At 39.3% G+C, this 16308-nt stretch overlaps 4 protein-coding genes across 4 annotated transcripts; all 4 read left to right on the top strand.

Moving 5' to 3' along the window:
• Window positions 1-826: 826 nt before the first annotated feature.
• On the top strand, window positions 827-1667 carry LOC6632546 (uncharacterized). The gene is made up of 2 exons (XM_002055804.3): window positions 827-1232; window positions 1289-1667. Exons 1-2 carry the CDS (start codon window positions 855-857, stop codon window positions 1544-1546), a joined length of 636 nt encoding a protein of 211 aa, XP_002055840.1. The 5' UTR covers window positions 827-854; the 3' UTR covers window positions 1547-1667.
• A 2137-nt stretch (window positions 1668-3804) lies between these two features.
• LOC6632545 (uncharacterized) lies at window positions 3805-4691 on the top strand. The gene is made up of 2 exons (XM_002055803.4): window positions 3805-4230; window positions 4287-4691. Exons 1-2 carry the CDS (start codon window positions 3853-3855, stop codon window positions 4542-4544), a joined length of 636 nt encoding a protein of 211 aa, XP_002055839.1. The 5' UTR covers window positions 3805-3852; the 3' UTR covers window positions 4545-4691.
• Window positions 4692-5687: 996 nt separating this feature from the next.
• Window positions 5688-6567, top strand: LOC6632544 (uncharacterized). The gene is made up of 2 exons (XM_002055802.3): window positions 5688-6140; window positions 6197-6567. Exons 1-2 carry the CDS (start codon window positions 5760-5762, stop codon window positions 6449-6451), a joined length of 636 nt encoding a protein of 211 aa, XP_002055838.1. The 5' UTR covers window positions 5688-5759; the 3' UTR covers window positions 6452-6567.
• A 1590-nt stretch (window positions 6568-8157) lies between these two features.
• LOC6632987 (uncharacterized) lies at window positions 8158-8952 on the top strand. Its single transcript, XM_002055801.4, has 2 exons — window positions 8158-8526; window positions 8594-8952. Exons 1-2 carry the CDS (start codon window positions 8164-8166, stop codon window positions 8849-8851), a joined length of 621 nt encoding a protein of 206 aa, XP_002055837.1. The 5' UTR covers window positions 8158-8163; the 3' UTR covers window positions 8852-8952.
• The last annotated feature ends 7356 nt before the right edge of the window (window positions 8953-16308 follow it).

The raw sequence follows: 16308 nt of genomic DNA, 5'->3' as shown, positions 1-16308 counted from the left end.
TCAAATGCTATTATTCTAAATACACTGAGAAGAAGTTTATAAGAAATTGAAATTGACATGCGACCTTTTAACATTACAAGTGTTCCAACTTTTGATCCTTATTTAAGAGCTACAGCCGAATCTAACATTCAGCTGAAATATATTTGAAAGTGCACGTTTTTATTTTATAGCTTGTGTTCGCAAAAACCTCATAACTAAAATAACTCTTGCCTAGCAATGGGCACTTCTACAAATACCCTGAAAGAGAGCATTTTGTTATAAGTGTAACCGCGCATTTTAAAGGAAATTATCAAAATCGTTTATTGCTCTCGTCTATCATGGCAAGGCAAGCGATGCATCAAAAATAATGAAAAAATAAAATGTTGGCAGCAGCAGCTCTGTACGTAACTATCGATATATCGCTTAAACATCTAGTACGTCCTACTAGCCCAAAGGTGGCGCCACGGTGTTTGGGAAATGGCGCAAATTACAATTTATTATTACACGGACAAATATTCTTTTGTATTAGTCTATTCTGCAGTCGGGAGTGAATTAAAATTCTATATAGACTCCCGATTAGCTCTTTTAAATATCGATCCAAACATATATATTTCACGCACTTTCTGGAGGCAGAGAAAACCGGAAATGAAATATCTGCGAAGAAATATGGCGAGCAGCATATGCGCTGATATCACAGGGGTAAGCAAGTGTTGCAATCTACCTACATACATGTTTCGAGTTGATAAGCAAATGCAATCTCGAACAATGGTAAAAAGTATACAACATGGCAAGAATATGTCTTGGTGGAAGGCAAATAAAAAGCAGTCCGCGCCACTTTGGAAAGCCATAAACAGTTAGTAACTCTTCGAGGAATAATGTTGTTCAAAGCGTTACCATTGTTCCTAACAATTGGCACAGCCCTGGCCTTGATGCCGCTGAAGCCGAAGATCGAATCCGATCGCAGTCTAGTGGACTTTATGCTTATGTCGCGTGGAGTGGGCTCAAGCAACCCAGCACTGAACCAGTACTGCTTTAACCGCTACTTGCCAATCTTGAAGGACATTACGGATCAGTACGAGGCTGACTATGGCAAGTGTGTGGACACGTATAAGGCGGAGTGCGAGGCAATAGACGCAAAATACTACGAACCTCGTGAAAACTTCACCGCAACAGCTAAGGAGACCTGCGATGCTCTGCTGAAATGTGATGGCAATGTCCACTATGTTGATGCCTTTGACTGCTTCGCAAGCACAGTGAGTCAACTGAAATCCCATGAAGTACATCCTCATACTCACCTCTCTTACTCTAGGGCTCCGAATATTCCAAAAAACTGTTCACTCTGTCATCGGATGCCGGTGAATACGGCGGAATCGTGAGGGAGCTGTATCGTGCCGCTGACACCGTGGCCGAGTTCTGCGCCAACTATGCCGAAAGAGTTTATTGGGAAAATACCGACCGCACGTATGCTGAGCTCCAGAAATGCCTGAATGGCGACATCGTCGAGCCTTCTTCAACGCCGTCCACTACCATCACAACCACCGCAGAAACAGATGCAACTACTGTATAATGCGCATATACATCAATTATTTGAAAAAAATTTTATATAAAGCTGATCATGAAATTCCTATAGTTGATATTATTATTGCAGTTTAAATTAGAACATGACTAATTAAAAAAATTGAACCTTATTTAAAATTTGTTTGAATTGTACAGAGTATTTCGAACCTAAAGTTTGTATATGTTAATTATTATTGCTATTATTATACCCTGTAGAGGGTTTCGATGTCGAAATTCTGTTTTTTTAATTTAAATTTTCTTATATAATATGTGGAGTGGAGTATTCGATAACGATACTTAAGGATATGTTAAAAGATAGTAAAATGTAATCTCAAAGGAAGTAAGACGGCCATAAATTGGACCAGTCTAAAACGGTTATTGCTCTGCTTTAAATTAATATTATCAACGCCTCATTCAAAAATTTTTAACTTTTTTGATAACCTTCAAACTCGTTTTCATGGTTCTTAGTGAATATTTAATACGCAAGACGGGAATTGTTGGTTAAAGGTTGAATTAGGAAAGGTTTATTTTTCGAAATCAAGATTCTCACTACAAGTTGGCGGAAAACGTTGATATCAATTCTTGTTTCCTCGTTCGATGGACTTCAAAGATATCCGCATGTGTTCGTAAGGAGTGAAGTTAGAGATGGTACGGATAGATTTAAATTTTCCACGGGAGGAAAGTAGGTGAAAAAGTAATATTAATGAAAAGGGCGGGAACGACCGTTAAACGACCGTTGAGTGGCATCTTCTAATGAAGATTAATAGTAGCCAAAAATAAAAAAGATGACTACGAAACTTATTTTTAATTCGCAATATATTTGTATACCCTTGTAAAGGATATTATAATTTCGATACACAAGAAAACATCTCCGAACCCATGAAATATAAATATCCCACATGAACATCAACAGCCGAGTTGATGCAGCCCACTCCGCCGTCCGTCGGACCACTATAGCATACAGCTGCCATAGGAACTATTGCCCGAAAATGCAGTTTTTGGGAGAGAATCGGTTGGGTTTCTTTAATAAATCTGCAGCAAACTTGACATTTTTCAAGCATAATGCTATCAACATCGGAACACTATATCTTATAGGTGCCATATAAGCGATCGGTCAAAAAATAGGTTTTTCTGTTGACAATTTTTTGGATTATCAATAAATCTTAACCAAACGCGGCATTTATTAGTTTTGCAAAATAGTTTATACCAAACACAGCATTAACGACCTTCACTATTGTCACTTATCTGAAAGACCTTAAGGCAAGTGTCTACAAGGAAGGTAAAAGAATATGTTTACTTTTTCGTGTAATGAGGAATTCTGATTACAAGAAAAAGGTGACCTTTGCCTTCATTGAGCAGTATATATTGCAGAGATCTACTAGGTGCTCAAGCTCCGAAAATATTATTCATATCGGACTGAAACATCAATGGTAATTACGGACGCAAATCTAAGAAGCAACGAAACACAGCCAATACGTGTGGGCGTCTTTGCAAAGGCAGCCTTGTGCTAGTCGGGGATCCTCGATGGTAAGATTAGGGGGTAGGGCGAGGCGGAGTTCGCCACTCGCTCGTTTAGTTTTTAGCACTATTAAATCAAAAGCACGTAACGACGGGTAATTTCCTCTAGTATCTTATAAATACAAAAATAATAATTTCGAAATAATTTTGATTTGCAATAATCTTTTGTGATTTTCTTAAGTTGGTACTTTTTTTGTTTTATTTACAATCCAACTCATGTACGCAATTCAATGACCGCCTGATAACAAATTTCAAGAATGAACTTTTTTTTAGAATTTAACAGAAAGGTGAAACGCCTGATAACAAGTTCTGAGAAAGTTGTAAGAATTTCCTGGTCGGGGAACTCTTTCTATAATATTCGCAAACCTTTAGATAAGGTCATATACGTTGAAAATACGTATGCAACTTCCCAATGTCATAATACCCTGTACAAACAATTCATAAAAAAATCTTTCTAATGATGAATGAATCACAATATCATTATTACCTTGTTTCTAAGTTTTTTTTATGATGGAGCTAAACGAATCAATCAAAAGAGTATTTATCTGTCGAATTTCGATTTTTTTTTTAAATTTACTTTAATATTTACAATACCATCCTTGAATGATTCAATCGTTATGAGGTGTAGATTGATAAGTTGGCTAGATAAGAATAAAAAAAATGTATTGATAAACATAAATGCAATCTAGACCAATGGTGGAAAGTATAAATCATGCAATCCATATTCTTTTGGGGCAAATAAAAAGAATCCGCGACACTTTGGAAAGACATTCACAGTTAGTAGCTCTTCGAGAAATAATGTTGTTCAAAGCGTTACCATTGTTCCTAACAATTGGAACAGCCCTGGCCTTGATGCCGCTGAAGCCGAAGATCGACTCCGATCGCAGTCTAGTGGACTTTATGCTTATGTCGCGTGGAGTGGGCTCAAGCAACCCAGCACTGAACCAGTACTGTTTTAACCGCTACTTGCCAATCTTGAAGGACATTACGGATCAGTACGAGGCTGACTATGGCAAGTGTGTGGACACGTATAAGGCGGAGTGCGAGGCGATAGACGCAAAATACTACGAACCTCGTGAAAACTTCACCGCAACAGCTAAGGAGACCTGCGATGCACTGCTGAAATGTGATGGCAATGTCCACTATGTTGATGCCTTTGACTGCTTCGCAAGCACAGTGAGTCAACTGAAATCCCATGAAGTACATCCTCATACTCACCTCTCTTACTCTAGGGCTCCGAATATTCCAAAAAACTGTTCACTCTGTCATCGGATGCCGGTGAATACGGCGGAATCGTGAGGGAGCTGTATCGTGCCGCTGACACCGTGGCCGAGTTCTGCGCCAACTATGCCGAAAGAGTATATTGGGAAAATACCGACCGCACGTATGCTGAGCTCCAGAAATGCCTGAATGGCGATATTGTCGAGCCTTCTTCAAATCCGTCTATTATCATCACAACTACCACAGAATCACAAACAACAGTTGTATAACTCGCCTATACATCAATTATTTTCAAAAAATTGTATAGAAAGCTGATAATGAAATTCTTATAATTGATTATATTATTACAATTTAATTTAGAACTGACTAATTAAAAATATTTTGCTTAATTTAAAATTTGTTGGAATTTAACAGAGTATTTCAAACATGTTTACTATTATTGCTATTATCATACCTTGTAGAGGGTATTTAAATTGTCATGAAATGTGTTACGTAGTAGGAGACATCTCCGACCCCATCCGTCCGTCTGTCTGCTTCTATGCGAACTAAAGCTATCGTCTTGGTACTTTTCATCGGCTCTTTCTGATGCTGTAATATATATATATATATATTCTAGATCAGCAACCGAGAACCTATAAGTGCTAGAGACTTTAAATTTTGTACGAAGGTCCTCGTACTTCCGCGCAATACTTGTTTGTTTCTGATAATCGATAACGTGCGTGTTTCCAAAGAATCGATCAAAATCGATGTCGAAATTCTGTTCCTTTAATTTAAATTTTTAATTTTGATATGTTGCACTTAGTGTTGGTAGAAGAAGTTTCAGAATATCTTCTCCTTGCAAAATCTTAACAATAACACTTATTGATATAGCTGTCATCAGAAATATCGATCGAAAACAAATTCAAAATGTTCTGTTTTCCAAGAAATTTTCATCAAACTCCGAATTTATAAGCTTCACTATTATCTTCAAATATCTGCAAAATATCTGCTGAGCAACGAGAATGAAGCGATAGTAATCGGTATAACGATTAATATAAAAACAGATTGAGCGTGTAAGTATATGTGTCTATTTATAAGATACTACAGATACCAAGTATGTATATATTTTAGTTACCGTTCTTATCAAAATTTCATTGACATAAACTGGACCAGTCTAAAACGGTTATTGCTCTACCTTACATTAATATTATCGATGCCTCCTCGGCGCTTTTTACAGTAAAAACACATTGGCTTGTTAGACAAATAAAAACAGAAAAAAGTGATAAAAAAATACAGTTTATAAATTAACACAGTTGATTTAGGAGTTAGGTTGTTTCGTATTATGATGACATTGACATCAATAATTAAAAGATAATAGAACGCTTTAAGAGATTGTGCTGAATCGAATCAATATAAATACAGCCGAAATTGTGAGAGTTTGACAACTTATTTTGGTACGCCAAATCGACTCAGGTACACGGTCTCTGGTCGATATCCTTGTGAAGATGTTTCTAAAAATATCTGTGCTCCTGCTGGGTCTCAGTATCAGCTATACGTTAGCTCGCAGACTGCCGTTAAGCCTTACAACAAATGAGAAGATTCAGAAGCTCCACAGCGAAAGCCTGGTTCTGGCCGAAGTACATCAGGACACGTCGACCATATGTTTCAGTTACTACAATCCGAAATTGAACCTAATAACGGTACAGTACGAAGTCGACTACGATAGCTGCATTAGCGCCTATGAAACATCAAGCAAACAGGTTGAGAATTGCTATAAGTCTGCCCGCGAGAGCATAGAGACCAGTGCATTCCAGTCCTGTAGCGCTTTATATGCATGCAATCTGGCCTCGAATGCCTACAATGCGTTCGAGTGTGCCTCAATTACGGTAAGGGGTTTTCATTATTATTAATATAATTAATAATAATTAATTCTGATTTTTAGGCTGCTGAAGATGCCAAGATCTTTTATGCAATTTCTGCAAACGCCACGGATGCTGCTATCAAGAGCAAGTCGGACTATTCGCGAGTTGACACTACCAGGAACGTTTGCGTTAGCAATGCGGAAAAGAACTATGTTGAGAACACGTCTAAGGTCTATGGCCTATTGAATAGTTGCCTATTGGGCAACGATAATATTCCAGTATCCACTGAGTCCACAACAACAGATTTTACCGATTGGTCAACATATGATGAATAGAATTCAATATAATAAATATGCATTCAATAATAAAAATTCATATGTCTAATGCAAAGATGTTACATATTGACAGCGCATTAAAAATTATTACAAATCCGAACTGATGATCCGTTGCCGCAAATTTACTAGAGTTGCGGAGTTCACTAAATCGGTAATCGCAATTCGCTAAGCTTTTTCTTTAGGGATTTGAGGGTAAATGGAAGATCTATCGGATGAAATTGAGAGCTTCCGCCTAAAAAAATTGTTTACTCGCATTTTTAATCGAAGGAACATGCATTATTCAAAAAGTGCACAACAAGTCTTAAATGAGTTTTCTTAAGATCTTGACGAATGAGATTCCACTCGAAACTTCGTTCGTTCAAAGTTTGACCCGCGCTTATCAACCTAGAAGAATATATTTTCCGAAAAAAGTGAAACACGTATCACATGAATTTTCACAAATATTTAAGGCTATAAGAAACTAATTTAAGCCCGCAACATCACAGCCCATCAGATTTCCAACCCGGAAAAATGGATATTCCAAAAAATGTGTTCAAATAAATTTGAGCAAGATCTTAGAAATTTTATTTGAGGTCGATCGGTTTGTTCTGTACGTGGATCACCAATCAGTCAGCCAGTCAATCATTCAGGACAAATAGTGCTAACTTTATTAACAATTTTCTTACTTTCTTTTTTCCTATTTATTGTATTTTCTTTATTAATATAGCAAATTAAGATTATTTTTAATTTCACTTGAGATCACTTTTTTCCTACTTACAACCTTCTGCTTAGATGTAGGCTCTAATAGCGTCACTGACAAAATTAGCTGTGAAAAGGGGCACAGCTGGCCGGACTGGCAAATAAAACACCTCCATCGGTCGGTGATGCTATTTAGAAAATTGTATCCTTTAACTAGGCTTTTAGCATATAATTATATTATACAATTTTGAATAATGAGGAAGACACTCGTTTTGTCGACCATTAATAAATAAATAAATAAATAAATAAATAAAAAAAATAGAGCGATAATCAAATGTGCCTAAATTAAAATGTGCTTAGCTGGGAAATATCAAAATTTGTTTAATAGATGCATTCGAGTTGCACAAAAAATCACTGTGCCGAAATCAGGACCAAGCCAAGAAGGGTATTCAGCACCAAAGCATTATTTACTTACCATAACATTAAATAAAATGAATTGTGTAGATGACAATTTTGTATAAAATACGGCTTTTAATACGATAATTTGCTTGCACTCCTAATTATTATATAACATTTAAATACAAAGTTAATTAATTGGTTAATTAAATGAATTATAAATCATTTTCTTAATGTTTTGCTGTGTTCCCCAAGACTACACTCGGTTGTTTTCAATGAATTCACTCCAATATCAGTTTTAATTACTACTCTACGTTTGGTCGGGCGATAAAAACAAATAGCTCTGAAAAATCACAGCTACTTACAAATTAATTGAAATCAATTATTAGGTTAAGCCTCTAACAATTTCTCTTATTACACAAAAGAAATTGCTACAACTTCGGCAGCACGCGCAACCAAAATCTAATTAATAGCAAATAAACAACGGATGTCTGATAAAATATGTAATTTGGCTAAAACAACTCGACGAACATGAAATAATTGCGAACGATATGATTGCGGCCATTGATATCCAGAACGGCGCCCTATAAAAAGCAAAGCATTTTCAAATCCGATTCAAGTCAACTCAGAGCTTTGAAATGTCGTCGACAATCGGTGTATTGCTGCTCCTGGGCCTGGCCGTGGTTGCGGCTGTAAAGCTGGAAATACCCAAGATCCATCGCTTAAAGCAGCAGTCGGAGCTGCTGAGTGCACAGAACCCGAGTAATGCTCCACTTTGCTTTGAACACTATAGGCCAAGACTGGACAACATTGCGCAACAATACGAGGTCCGATACACCCATTGCAACACAGAGTACGCCGAGCAAACCGCCTTGGAGGATTCCAAGTGGCAAGAGCCACGTCAGTCCCTTGTATCCCGTGGCAAGTATTCCTGTGATCTGATAGCCGACTGTTCCACAATAGTGGGCTACGTTGAGGCGTTCGAGTGCTTCGCCCAGGTGGTGAGTACCTCATTACGTGAGACCCTATATTAAGTGAATCTTGACTATGGCGGATTATATTTTTAAGGGCGCTGATGAATCGAAATCGATGTACGCAATTTCGACAAGCGCAACCCAAACAAGTTTTGAAATCAAGAACTTTTATAGGCAAATTGAAAGCACAAAGACCATTTGCATCAACAATGCGGAGCAGGCATATGTCACGGACACGTCCGTAACCTACGAGGCATTAAATGATTGCTTGAGTGGTAAGTCACCCTTAACGACCAAGGGCTATGATTCCACCGAATCAACAACGGCGATCTATTGGGATACAACACAATAATTCGCCTTTCTATAACTGAAAATTGTCAAATATCTATGATGTGAATTTTTAAAATGTTGAATGCACGTTTATCTTAAAAATAAAGTAATATGTCGTAATACAATCTCATTCATTGAATTATTATAGTTTGCAACATGTAACAGTGGACTGCGGCAGCTCCTCTTCGCCTCTCTTTACCACACTATAAAAAATGCTTTCTTGGCTAGGTTATATATATATTGTCTGATTTATATGACATTTTCAGGTCATTAATATGACAACCAAATGTGTATACATAGCAAAACCGAAGACGTTATCTCTAAAAAGGCGCAACCATTTTTAACTATTTTAAATTTGCTCAGAGAGCACAAATCGATTCCCATTAAATATAAGTGTTCCAAATGTGCAAAAGCTATATAGATAACAAAATATTAATTGCTATTAATTTTATTTTCATCAGAGATCAGTGAAATCCAATATAATCATTAGTAAGCATTTTACTTTTCATTTGAAATAACTTTGCACAGGAATAACATGGATACATATTTATTTTTATAGGACTCACAGAAATTTTGTATTTTTACCTGTGACAAACAATTAGGGCTCTACGATTTTTTCTATTTCGGAAAAGTGCAGTTATGACAATATTATTCAGTGTCTAATAAAGATCTTATTTAAAATCAATAAGTCAATGCTAACACAATTAAATTTCTCCTGCTTTATTGAGGCACGCTGTAAGATATCCAATTTAGAATCAGTTTTGACAACCTGGGAAGAATTTTAAAACAAAACGAACTTTGCAATTCTACGTGCCAACTATTCAGAAATGTAAATAGGTCTATGTATTCGATATCTGGCAGACCACCCGAAAGCCTTACCTAACTATCTAAGTAACTAGTTTTTTATGTGAAATTTTATGACAATTTGCGGCAACAAAAGACGCACAAGTTTCCCACACACAGCACACACCGAGGGCCGAGCGGGGACAATAGATAACACTTGCGATATGGCGATTATCGGAGAGAGTATATCAATGGTATTTGCTGCTTGTAGCACCGGTCAAATGCTGAAATCCTTTGCCTCGCCCGCGGTCATATTTATGGTCCTGGCACACCCATAACTGTGTAGACAGGTATAAAAAATCAGTGCGCGTATTGTTGCACACGATAGGACCGTTGCTTCCTTTTGTGAAAGACCGCCTTGGCAGGCTACAAAATTTTTCGCTTAATTAATTTGATAAATTTGCGGAAAAATGTCAAGTAAAAAATTTGAGCAGCTACTTCAATTGAGTTGTAAATGGTTGCTTTTGGTTGTTGTTGTTATTGTTGTTATTGCAAGGTATCCTCAATGGGCAAGTAGGCGTCAAACGGTTTTGAAAAGGATGCGGACTCGATCGTCGAACTCTGCGCAGTGCTGGGTTGGGCTTGTGCTCGTTGCCGACGTCGGGACTACAATTGCCAGTCATGTCTTCATAAATTTTATTGAATTGAACCGCTTGCCAGGTCCCAACATGCGCCCAACATACAAAACGGCTTCGTGTCTGCGACTGCCGCCAGTTGGGTGCACACCGCAGCGGCTGGGGCCTGCGGGAGGGGTCTTGCCATTGGGGACTTGCGTCTATTTGACTATTTCATCTTTTGCCGACGCTTGTACATAGCCTTAAATTGAATCGTTACAAATTTTGTTGCTCGTTATAGCAAGCGTTTTATTGCCCAACCAGTTTGGCCCAATGCAAACCAGACAGCGGGCCAAACTTCACAGATTATGATCACCAGACTCGATCGCAGTCTCAATACGCCCTCGTCCTCAAACGGTAGCCTTTGGGACCGCCTCTTGTCCTCGGTTTTGGGTCGCAGCGTTAAATAACTTCATTAAATGCCCTTTGACATTTATGCTGAACATAGAATAAGTATCTCTGCACTGGTGTGTGTGTGTGTGTATGTGTGTATCTGTGTGTGGCAGGGGCATTGCACATGCCGCGTCGCCCGCTGGTTATCGCTTCGGGCAGATCAAGAACGCGCGCACAGGTAGCTCCTGGCTCTATAAATTACATAATCATCTGATAATGAAAATTGTTTACAAGCTACAACTTGCATCCAGCACGCCCACAGTAGCCACAGAGCAGACAGAAAAGGTCACAGCAGCAATCAGCAGTATATTATTATATATATTTCGTATAAATAAGTGTTTATTTTCTTTCATTTTTTTTTTTACTGAATATATATATATTTGTATATATGTATACATATATATGTCCAACATGTCAACGCTGATTAGTTGCCTTTTTATGAACAGCGCACTAACTGCAGGCTACAGCAAGGGCTAGAGCTAATTGCTCTAATTTCTAGCTAAGCAGACGCGGCTCTTGGGTTGGCCTCCAAGCTGTTCGCTTGACATTTTTTATTTGGGCACTGCCATAAATATTTACTGTGACATCGTTAAAAGGATCGCAGCGGATCGGTTAAGATCAGCGGTCGCAGCTTGCGCTGCCGATGCTTATCAAGCTGCGGCATAGTCCTGCGTTTGCCGCTGGCACGAATATCGACCGAATTTGTCTGCGTTTCTGGGCTTACCTTCTTCTTTTCGTCGGCCCTTTTGGCAAACAATAGCTCTTTTAGCATTTGGATTTGACTGTGCTTAGCGGAATCAAGAAGAAGAAATGCGCCAAGCCAAAGATTTATTATGCTCGATGCTCTACATTTTGGAGAACGATCGCACTTCACTGGCAAGATACTTAAGCTAATCTACCATGCGCTCTCAGATAATAAAGGCAGACGGTATATATAAGATAACGAAAAATAGAATATGTATTAAAGATACAGATTGACAAATATAGTCAATATATATACAGATAAGGATATTAATTAAGATCCCCTAGCAAAAAGAATTTAATAAACCTTCTTTAAACTTCAAAATATAATATTGTATTATAATTACTTTTATTTCGTTTACCATATTTTAGCTATATGTACATCTTTTTCATAGTACACACATGAGATATTGCTCTATTTTGCTTACAAATTTCTTTTCATATGTTTTTACATATTATGATAAATATTTAATATCATCTACAGAATGAAACGAACCACTTTTGTTTTAACATTTAGGTATGATAAGTAGCTGCAGCGCATTATAGCTTCGGCTAATGCCGATCTTAAAACTACCGCTGTGATTTTTGCGTACTGGGACCGCTGGGCGCGGCGAGCCCAAGCAAAGTGATCGATACACGAAGACCATCAGAATCGCGATCTCTGATCGCCTTTGGTTGCCAATGTAGGGACTGTCGCCGCCTGAGCATGTTTGATCACAAAATTATTATGTATCTTGAAACGATTAACAGACGCATTTCAATTTTATTGCTCCCGATCATTATCTGCGCCAGATCGAACCTTTCGCGGAGCAAGAAAACAAACTGAGGCCAAAAGCTGTACAAATCGTTAGATTCATGAATAAGCCCAACCAGCAGCAGCATCAAAGCCGGCGCCGATTAACGGGCAGGCGCGAAGAGAAACTTTGGCTTTCGCTTGGCTCGGTGACGATTTCACCCAGTGCCACACTTACAACTTACAACTGGCAAAAAGAGAACGCCAGACGTGCCATTGCGGGTGGCTTTGGTAATTAGACAACAAGTGTCTAAAGAGCGCGTTGCGGCCAGTTCAAAAGACGAGACGGCAAGACCCACTAATGAGGAGCCAAACACACAAAAGGCCACAGCAACAACAACATCACCAGCTGCCCACTTGCAGCTCATCTTTATGCGCAGACCAGATCGGAGCTGAAGAGGTGTTAAAATCGTTGCCGCCTTTGGGCAATTGAGCGCTCGACTGCGTAGGATAGCAGGCGTTGTGCAAATATATTAATCATAAGAAAATCGGTGGGTAAACGAGCTCTTTCTTTAAGTTGGCCGCTAATTTTCATACGGTTTACTTTATCAATTAGGCACCCACTGATCACAGATGGGTCTCTAGTCCAGCACTTAGCTGCTTAAACCCAACTCTTGGCTGCCCCATTCGATTGTCAAATAATTTTGGGTGTTTGATCGCACCGCCGTCAGTGCTAGTGTCGGGCCAGGCTCCGCCAGGTCCGGCCAGTCCAATCCAAATATGATGATCGGCAGGCACTTCGGAAGCGGCTTCTGTGGCCCGGCAAGCAAATCAATTTAATTTGTTTGTCCAGCGGCAGCGATTGGTAATGGACAGCTAAGTGGCCGAACAGTGAGCCAATGGTTGACCAGTGGCTGCTTAAAGTATTTTCGAATTAAATTGTTGCTGTCTTTCTCATAATTGGCTCAAAGAATCAATGCAGAGGGTGCGGCTGCATTTATTAATATTAACAATACAACTTCATCATATCGTAATCCTGACTTCACACAGCATTAGCATGAGCATACGTTGAGAAAATTGTGGTGGCACTTGGAATATGCTTCTCCACCCACGTATGGGCTGCTTAAATTGGTTTACATCAACAAAAGCCGAGGGTTTGCAGCACAATTTGAGGGTTAGCACTAACCACCCGTAGCCAAAAGCAAAGTCAAGCCAGAGATGAGTTCGTTTACGCATTTGTTCCACCCTTCAGCAGTGGCGCTGCCATGATGATGGTATGATTCATGGTATACACAGAGAATATATGCGATTTTGATGCCGACGATAACGAGAGCATTTAACCCACACAACGAACCACTTACTTTCTTTCACCGGGCATCGCTTGATCTACTTAATAACCCCTACATTCTCCCAGTGCGCCAGTCTTATAATTTGCCATTTAGCCAGAGCAACAGCCCTCCTATCCAGTTCCGACAAGCCACCCCCACCATCTCCAACTCCAGCCAGCTTAGTGGTGGTTGCATGGGCATCACACTGCTGGCTGGCTGGGCTGTGCTGTACCCGCTGTCAGCGCATATTAATCCAATTATCATGCAGTGTGCACGAAATCACTTAATCGTTTCGAATCCGGAAGGCAACGCCAATGACGCACGCCTGTACATTGGGTTATGGTTTTACTCAAAATTGTTACAGCTACGCACAGTTAGCATAGATGTAGTTATGATAGCTTAGACACTGATTCCTGTGATTGCAATGGGAATAGTTTGTCGGATAGGGGCATTTCCTTATAAATATATCTGAATGACTTTCGTAAAGATAAGGAAAGTTACACATATTTTAAACAGTTGTAAAATTATTTTAATAGGTTTTTAACAAATGGCTAAGAAATAAAAGATACATGATATATCTTTACACTATTCGAGAATCTACAAGATTTGATGAAAAACAGGATTTCGATATCGATTTTAATCGATTGCTTGACAACAGGGAAAGCTATCGATTATTGGAAACGAACTCGTACTAGGAAGACTTACGTTAAATTTTAAGTCTCTTACCCTTACTGGAAAGACGGACGGACTGACATGGCTAGATGGACTCGCATATTGATGCTGATCAAGAATATATATACTTTATGGAGTCATGCATGCTTCCTTCTGCCTGTTACAAATATTTGCAAAAATACCGTTTTTACAACTCTAATACTTGACTTCTATAGGAACAATCGGTCTCAGATAAAGCTTTGCTATCAGTGGCATATGTCAAGAGGGGTATAACATCTTGCTTACATTTATACTAGCAATGGACATTTTCGACAATGAAAAATGTTAATATGTGGCGTATATCTTAATATGATAAAACTGTTATTAATATAAACGCTTCCAGTAAAATTCACACGAGTGATGGGTGCCAGTATAAAACAGAATAAAAAAGAAAACAATTTGATTTAATTAAAAAATTACGGGATTACACGTATTAATGCTTGTCGAGCCAATATATATGCAAATTGCACACACAGTCCGACAGGATGACTGGTGGCTGGCATGGCGCAGGGGGGCAAAGTGCAGGGAGAGACCCGGGATGACTATGGCGAGTGTCGCATATTAAAGAATATTTTATTTGCTTTTATTACACAGTACGCCCAGTTCAGTTCACCCTGACCCTGCTCCGTTGTTTGCCACCGACTCGCACGTACCGGAAACTTGCAGCACAGACGCTGATGCTGATGCTGACGATGCCGTCGCCGGTGCTGCGGACAAAAAAATAAAAGGCAACGCAGCCCACAATGAGGCTGAGAATCTAATAAATTGTGCCACTGTCACTTGGCTTAGTGAAGGATAACTGGCCACACGCCCTCTTCCAACAACAACAGCAACAATCACAACACGAAGAGCGTTGTGGGACGAAGAGCTCATCAAAAATTCATAACGCGCCACGTAATAAAAATTATTCAAATTTTTCGCAGCCAACGATATGGAGAAACATCAGCGGGTGGGTGGCAAAAAGGCAACTAAATTGCGGTAATGTTTCATAAGGATGCTGGCAAAGGGCAAACGCAGAAAAGGACAAATCACACCCTCGATTATGATGCGCAAACATGCACGCGCTGCCGGCGTAGTGGGCAGGCATCAAGCGTCAGGCGTCAGGCGTCAGGAGTCAGGAGCTGGGAAGAGAGTGTGCCCAAACGGAAATTGAATGATTTTGCGCAACAGTCGCGGAAGTTGCTACTTTATAGTCATTTAGTGGTTGGACGACAGCGGCGCAGGACAATGCATCAGCGGCTTAGCAGAGTGGCCGTCTCAATATGCTTGCCGTCAGGGCGAGTGTCACATGGGGATTTTAATGCTTGGATTGTATAACTCGAAAACCGCAAACGGCAGTACTTAAAATTTTACAGAAATCGAAACTTGCCGCTGGGATGTCCGATAACAAAATAAAAGTGCCGCAGGACGACAGCGACAACGACAACGGTGACAGCAAACGTTGCCGATGCCAAGTCGACGCTGTTTCCGCCGGATGTGTAATTTGATACTTTTACAGTTTTGGCACATGCAACAACGACAACGCCATTGAAAGGGGTGTCTGAACCGCGCTAATTTTTGCCATTGAGTTTGAAACCCTAGGCAAGGATGCTGGCAAACAGGCCAGCAAAGGACGGCGCCTCAGAAACGCATATAACGAGCTTCTTTTCTGTGAATTTCAATTCGATTTCCTCTTGCACGTTAAATCTAGCGACTGACTAAAGGCTAGACACGCACTGCGGATAAGGGCAAGGATGAAGAATGACTATAATGCATGTATTGTATAGCTTTGCTACAGTGAATACTGCCTAAGTGATATACTGAGGAGCCTCATATTGTATTTAGTATTATTTTTTTTGTAAAAACTGTACAGATTTGCGGTAGTTATTGCCTAGTAATACAACCAAAGAGCTCTTGTGCTATGCGTTTCGATTTTTTTGGTCTTTCACTTGTTATTGACAGTAGTTACTAACTATCAGAGACAATAACGAACAAAATTGTTATCCTCTTGTTTTTCCCCTTCTATTTTAGGAAACAATATCAGAGATTGCAGCTAAATTTTAATAAAAGCGTTTTTCATGAGTAACATCGTTCCTAGCGGGTAATCACTGTAGATGCAATATTCACAAATTCGTTT

The sequence above is a fragment of the Drosophila virilis genome, chromosome 2 (assembly GCF_030788295.1).
Source record: "Drosophila virilis strain 15010-1051.87 chromosome 2, Dvir_AGI_RSII-ME, whole genome shotgun sequence".
In the NCBI taxonomy this organism is placed as follows: Eukaryota; Metazoa; Arthropoda; class Insecta; order Diptera; family Drosophilidae; genus Drosophila; species Drosophila virilis.
This window is presented reverse-complemented; position numbering and strand designations above follow the sequence as displayed.

Coding starts and splice junctions, on each gene's coding strand:
- LOC6632546 (XM_002055804.3), top strand. CDS start 855: ATGTTGTTCAAAGCGTTACCATTGTTCCTAACAATTGGCACAGCCCTG. Junction 1,233..1,288: donor TTGACTGCTTCGCAAGCACA/GTGAGTCAACTG, acceptor CTCTTACTCTAG/GGCTCCGAATATTCCAAAAA.
- LOC6632545 (XM_002055803.4), top strand. CDS start 3,853: ATGTTGTTCAAAGCGTTACCATTGTTCCTAACAATTGGAACAGCCCTG. Junction 4,231..4,286: donor TTGACTGCTTCGCAAGCACA/GTGAGTCAACTG, acceptor CTCTTACTCTAG/GGCTCCGAATATTCCAAAAA.
- LOC6632544 (XM_002055802.3), top strand. CDS start 5,760: ATGTTTCTAAAAATATCTGTGCTCCTGCTGGGTCTCAGTATCAGCTAT. Junction 6,141..6,196: donor TCGAGTGTGCCTCAATTACG/GTAAGGGGTTTT, acceptor TCTGATTTTTAG/GCTGCTGAAGATGCCAAGAT.
- LOC6632987 (XM_002055801.4), top strand. CDS start 8,164: ATGTCGTCGACAATCGGTGTATTGCTGCTCCTGGGCCTGGCCGTGGTT. Junction 8,527..8,593: donor TCGAGTGCTTCGCCCAGGTG/GTGAGTACCTCA, acceptor TATATTTTTAAG/GGCGCTGATGAATCGAAATC.